This window comes from Halichoerus grypus, chromosome 7, assembly GCF_964656455.1.
Source record: "Halichoerus grypus chromosome 7, mHalGry1.hap1.1, whole genome shotgun sequence".
Lineage (NCBI taxonomy): Eukaryota > Metazoa > Chordata > Mammalia > Carnivora > Phocidae > Halichoerus > Halichoerus grypus.
The window spans coordinates 129,561,382-129,567,553 of NC_135718.1; the positions used below are offsets into that span (position 1 = coordinate 129,561,382).

Genomic DNA, 6,172 nt, shown 5'->3' on the forward strand with positions numbered 1-6,172 from the left:
CACATACTGAAAGCCACCGACCTTAATCCGGTATCCTACACCCCTTCCCTACTTTAATTAACTCCCACCCCAGCCCTCCGCATCGGAGTCAAGAACAACAGGGACACTTCCGTTCTCCTTGTAGGATTGATGAAACCGTAATGAAGAACACCCCCTAAAGTCCCATAATCGGTGCGGATTCCTATGGGGAAGGCCCATGTTGTTGACATCTTGCAGGCCTTGGTTCTGGACCTTGAGAAGGAGGCTGTGGAACTAGTGATAGCGATGCTTTTTAGGGTAAATGTATGTAGGTATTGGGGGAAGGGGAGGGATCAACCGAAAAGGAATGAAAGTGGTTTAAAGCTTAAATTTCAGTGTTTGCTGTTCATATAGAGTTCCACTCATGAGTTACTAGTACATTTACAGGCAGTAAAGCTTCTCCAGTCTAAAAATGTCTGAAAACTAAATTTGGATTAACTCTTGATACAAACAGTAAATTGAAAATGCAGCTTGTGACCTTTTAAATTTTTATTCTCAAAACACTTTTTTTAGCCATCCACATTTTTAAAAATTGTATTATTTATATTTAAAGCTGAAAGGGCCCAACTAGCATTTGCTGTTAATGACCAGTATGTGGAGTCTGCTTTATATTCCCAGAATTGACTTTTTGGGTTGTATTGTCAAATCACAGTCCTAAGGGATGAATGTTGAATGATGCACTATGTTTTTGTTTAAGTGAAATTTCCTGAAAATAATTAATTTCAGAATTAAGGGAAATTGATGTTACTACCATGACACATCATTAAAATATATATTTTTAAAGCTGAAGGCATTTCAAGGAGATGTAGTTCTTGATGAAGCAGAAAGGACATGGGCCTGGGATTTGGAAGACCTGGCTTCTAGCTGCTACTAACTCTATGACTCTGGGAAAGTGGGCCTCAAGTTCTTTTTTTCTATAACATGAAGAGATTGGACTATTTGAAATCAGATTCAGAACTCAGAAATTGGAAGGGATCATAAAACCCTCTAAGAAAAGAGTTTGGGAATGTTCTCCATTGCTGTCACTTTTCCTCCAAAAATAACCTGGCTTGAAAGTCATTGTTCCAAAGGGAATTTGATTCCCCATAGAAATTGGAGACAAGGTAATGCAACTAGAGAGGAACAGCTGTATTTCTGCTTGAGTAACAAACCCACTAACAGATTCTGGTACGAATTTTGGAGACATAAAGAGAATGAGTGTATGTACCTTAAGTGTACCAGTTTCCTCACTCTCTCCTGGCAGACGATGCAGCACTTTTAGTGGTGCTGGGATTCTGGGATGTGTTCCTATTAATTCGAATACAGATGAAGAAGATGTGGTAGAGGGAAAGATGGTGGCAGAAGGAATGGATAAAGAGGCAAAATTGCCTGCTAAAAAAAAAAGAAAGAAGGGTTTACGGATTAAGGGGAAAAGGCGAAGAAAAAAACTGATCCTTGCGAAAAAGTTTAAGGATTTGGGATCTGGGAGGCCTGTTGCAGATGCCCCTGCTTTATTAGCTTCCAGTGCCCATGAGCAGGATGAAGAAAGTCTTTTTGAGAGCAATATAGAAAAACAGATCTATCTACCTAGTACCAGAGCCAAGACCTCCATTGTATGGCACTTCTTTCATGTTGACCCCCAGTATACCTGGCGAGCTATTTGTAACCTCTGTGAAAAAAGTGTTAGCAGGGGCAAACCAGGCAGCCATCTGGGGACATCTACTCTACAACGACATCTGCAGGCAAGGCATTCACCTCACTGGACCAGGGCCAACAAATATGGAGTCACTAGTGGGGAGGAGGATTTTACTTTGGATGTGCCTTTATCTCCCTCTTCTGCTGGAAGCAATGGAAGCTTTGAATATATGTCTACTGATCCATTAGATGAAAACAGAATGGGTAAGAAACGTGATAAATCAGTATCTGATGCCCTGAGGGCAGAAAGAGGGAGATTTCTCATCAAAAGTAATATTGTCAAGCATGCCTTAATTCCTGGAACAAGAGCCAAGACATCTGCAGTTTGGAATTTTTTTTATACCGATCCTCAGCACATCTCAAGAGCTGTGTGTAATATATGTAAAAGAAGTGTGAGCCGGGGTAGGCCAGGTTCTCACTTAGGAACTTCAACTCTTCAACGACACCTGCAGGCCACACATCCCATCCATTGGGCTGTTGCCAACAAAGACAGTGGTGCAGTTGGAAATGGATTAGATGAGGCTGAGACTGAGAGAAATGATCTCTTAAGCGATCCTCTGCATGGAGAGAAGTCTACAGGCAGCCATGATTTAACAGCTGAGGACCTTAGTGACTCTGATTCAGATGAACCTCCTGTGTTAGAGGTTGAAAATAGTAGAAGATCTGAGAGTCCTATTCCTGTAGCAGAGCAAGACGCTCTGACACACGCACAGGAGAGAGAAACAACGTATTCTGAAAATTCTGTCTCAAGTCAAATAAGTCAGGCAATTATTCAAATGATTGTGGAGGATATGCATCCTTACAACTACTTCTCAACTCCAGCCTTTCAGAGGTTCATGCAGATTGTGGCCCCTGACTATAGGTTACCATCTGAAACTTACTTTTTCACAAAGGCCGTACCTCAATTATATGATTGGGTCAGAGAAAAAATTTTCTTAACTTTGGAGAATGTTCAAAGCCAAAAGATCCACCTGACTGTGGACATATGGACCCATGACCCATCCACTGACTATTTCATTGTGACTGTACACTGGGTCTCTTTGGAAACTGCACCTTCTTCCAGTAATGGCAGGATCCCCAATTTCAGAAAGTGGGCAGTACTTTGTGTAACAGGGTTGGCCAAAGACTGCTTGATAACCAACATTTTACAAGAATTAAATGACCAGATTGGTCTGTGGCTTTCTCCTAATTTCCTTATTCCTAGCTTCATTGTTTCTGATAATTCCTCTAATGTGGTACATGCAATCAAAGATGGCGGTTTTACCCATGTGCCGTGCTTCCTGCATTGTTTAAATATAGTCATTCAGGACTTTTTTTGTGAGCACAAAAGCATTGAGAATATGTTAGTAGCTGCTAGGAAAACCTGTCATCATTTTAGTCATTCAGTCAAGGCCCGTCAGATTCTGCAGGAGTTCCAAAATGATCACCAACTTCCATGGAAGAATTTGAAGCAGGATGAAACTGGCCATTGGATTTCTACCTTTTATATGTTAAAATGGCTCTTGGAGCATTGCTACTCAGTTCACCATAGTCTTGGTAGAGCCAGTGGAGTTGTGCTCACCTCCCTTCAGTGGACTCTAATGACTTACGTTTGTGATATTCTTAAACCATTTGAGGAGGCCACCCAGAAAGTGAGTGTCAAGACCACAGGATTGAATCAGGTGCTCCCCCTAATCCATCATCTGCTCCTTTCTCTGCAGAAACTCAGAGAAGATTTTCAAATAAGAGGTATTACTCAGGCACTCAATCTGGTGGACAGTTTATCTCTGAAACTTGAAACTGATACCCTACTGAGTGCCATGCTTAAATCTAAGCCCTGTATCTTGGCTGCTTTGTTAGATCCTTGCTTTAAAAACAGTTTGGAAGACTTTTTCCCTCAAGGTGCTGATTTAGAAACTTATAAGCAGATCCTTGCAGAAGAAGTTTGCAATTATATGGAATCTTCAGAGGTCTGCCATATTGCAACTTCAGATGCTTCTGGTCCCTCAGCCATCGTAGGAGCTGATTCGTTTACCTCATCCATAAGAGAAGGCACCTCCAGTTCAGGGTCTTTTGATAGCTCAGCTGTAGATAATGTTGCCATTGGAAGCAAAAGCTTCATGTTTCCTTCTGCCATAGCAGTAGTTGATGAGTACTTCAAAGAGAAGTATTCAGAGATCTCAGGAGGTGGTGACCCTTTGATTTACTGGCAGAGGAAGGTGAGCATATGGCCAGCTTTGACCCAAGTTGCCATTCAGTATCTAAGCTGCCCCATGTGTAGTTGGCAGTCTGAATGTATCTTTACTGCAAATAGCCAGTTTCACCCAAAACAGATCATGAGCCTGGACTTTGACAATATAGAACAGCTGATGTTTTTGAAAATGAACTTGAAAAATGTTAACTATGATTATTCTACATTGGTTCTGAGCTGGGATCCTGGGAATGAAGTTATTCAAAGCAATGAAAAAGAAATACTACCTTAATTTCTTTTTCCTTTTTCCATTTGAAATGGGCAACTTGTTGCTATGTTACTGTATCCTAATTGCTATAGTTGTTATATATAGTTATACTAATTATTCTTTATACACAAATCTGGGGAAACCTGAAAACACAAAACGTGCTGAAAATTCCTCAGAGGATTAATAATAATGCTGACAAAGTGAAGATTAAAAATTTCACAGTAGTAACTCAGTGTAGCTGTCTCTTGAAATTTTGTTTATACCAATTAAGAGAGAAAAGATACTTTTTAACTTAAAAAATATAGTGCAGCATTGAAAGGCTTTAGGCTATTTCTGGCTGGTAGATTGAACTTGTAATTTGGTTTTAAGTAAAAATTTCTCCCATCATGGGAAGTTTGATTGCTCTGAAACCAGGGAAATTGAGGGAAAAACGCATACTAAGCTGGTATTCCTCCCCCCCCGCCCATTTTTCTAGTTTTTTAAAAACCCTGATCCATACTTACAGCTTGGCAAAAACAAAACTCATGAAATTTAGAAATTTCTAATTGCCTCCTCATACTGGTCAGCTTTATCATTTCAACTTACTGAGTGTGATAGAGTTACCCTTTATATTTAGGATTGGATCTATGTAAAAGGGAAACATTAGAAAACAATCAGGAAAAATTTACTTTTAGTCTTTGAATAGCCTTTTTTAACTTTCAGAAAATAGTGTAAAAACAATAAAATAAAGATTGTATGGGTACTTTTTACAAATTTATGGGCAAATGACATAATAAAAAGTTTACAAAAATTGAAAAAGATTGAATGGGAATTGGAGTAAAAGCCCCAGGAGCACACTTTTGACAAACACAGTGTCCATTTCCCAAAGAATGTTTCTCTGCTTTTAAATGATCTTAAATGTCTTTAAATATATATGCTGAATGATCCATAATACTGTATTCTTAACTGTGAGATTGTTTTTTGGCTTCTAATCTTAGCTAAACATAAGCACTCAATATTTTCAGGTGTTAGGAATCATTACCTCACTGGTAAAATGAGAGAATTGATCGCAGTGATCTTTAAAGTCCCTTTCCACTCTTAAAGTATATTTCTGTGGTTGAGTGGGAGGCCAGAAAATGATGACTTTTAGTAAAAGTCTATTACAGGTTTCAGACTGAATAACTAATGTAAGATCCCAATTTTTCCTTTTTTTCATTTTAGATTTGGGGATATTCCCTGCCCAAAAATTTCCTGGAAAATTGACTAGTATTAAGTGTGAGTAAAAGGTGTCCACTTTTTTTTAAGTTTTGATTTTAGTTTTGTCTTGGATAGTATTTGGCAAGATTTAGCCTAGAAATTATGTAGTATTTATTACATGAGAATCAAAATTGCTTTGTTACGGGGCTGGTTTCAAAATTTAGAACTCATTTCTATGTATCAAAATCGTTTTTTGTTTTTGTTTTTTGGGTTTTTTGTTTTTTGTTTTTTTAATTCTTAAATGGTAAATGTACCATTGTGAAATGAAATTTCAACTCCAAAAGTTTACCCTTTTACTAACTGGAGTAAATGAATAATTATAAAGTCTTTAGTTGTAGCCATCACTTGTGAAAGAAAAAAAAAAAAAAAACGAAACCAGGCTGCCTAAGCAAGCCTTTGCAGGGCCAATATTGAATGTCATGCCAGTGACACTGGTGTTGCTATAAAGGAAGAAAAAGTCTTCCGTTAGATAGAAGCTTTCTGGATTGTGACAGTGCCAGTTCAGGACGGCTGTAATGCTGCTCTGCCTTCCACAGCGTGCTGCACCACTCTGTAGTTACTCGGTAACTATACGTTTCTATCTTTTTTGGTTAAACACTCCCTGAAGATGAGAAATATGATGTACATACATCCGTATTATACACATTGATTCACGTGTAAGGATTTCCCTTCATGTTTATTCTGTGGGCTGGGCACAATTTAGTGTAACATAGCGATACACGTCATGATACTTTGGTATAAGAGTAAGTTCACTATTTTTATAATGAACCCAAATCTGAAGGCTTTTGTAGTGTATTTTAAAAGGG

General features: G+C 38.6%; 2 protein-coding genes across 2 annotated transcripts; both read left to right on the top strand.

Annotated features, from left to right (window-relative positions):
- Positions 1–293: 293 nt before the first annotated feature.
- ZBED6 (zinc finger BED-type containing 6) lies at positions 294–5,320 on the top strand. The gene has a single exon (XM_078078281.1). It carries the CDS (start codon positions 1,212–1,214, stop codon positions 4,152–4,154), a length of 2,943 nt encoding a protein of 980 aa, XP_077934407.1. The 5' UTR covers positions 294–1,211; the 3' UTR covers positions 4,155–5,320.
- LOC144382660 (uncharacterized) lies at positions 4,517–5,971 on the top strand. The gene is made up of 2 exons (XM_078078670.1): positions 4,517–4,575; positions 5,860–5,971. Exons 1-2 carry the CDS (start codon positions 4,517–4,519, stop codon positions 5,969–5,971), a joined length of 171 nt encoding a protein of 56 aa, XP_077934796.1.
- The last annotated feature ends 201 nt before the right edge of the window (positions 5,972–6,172 follow it).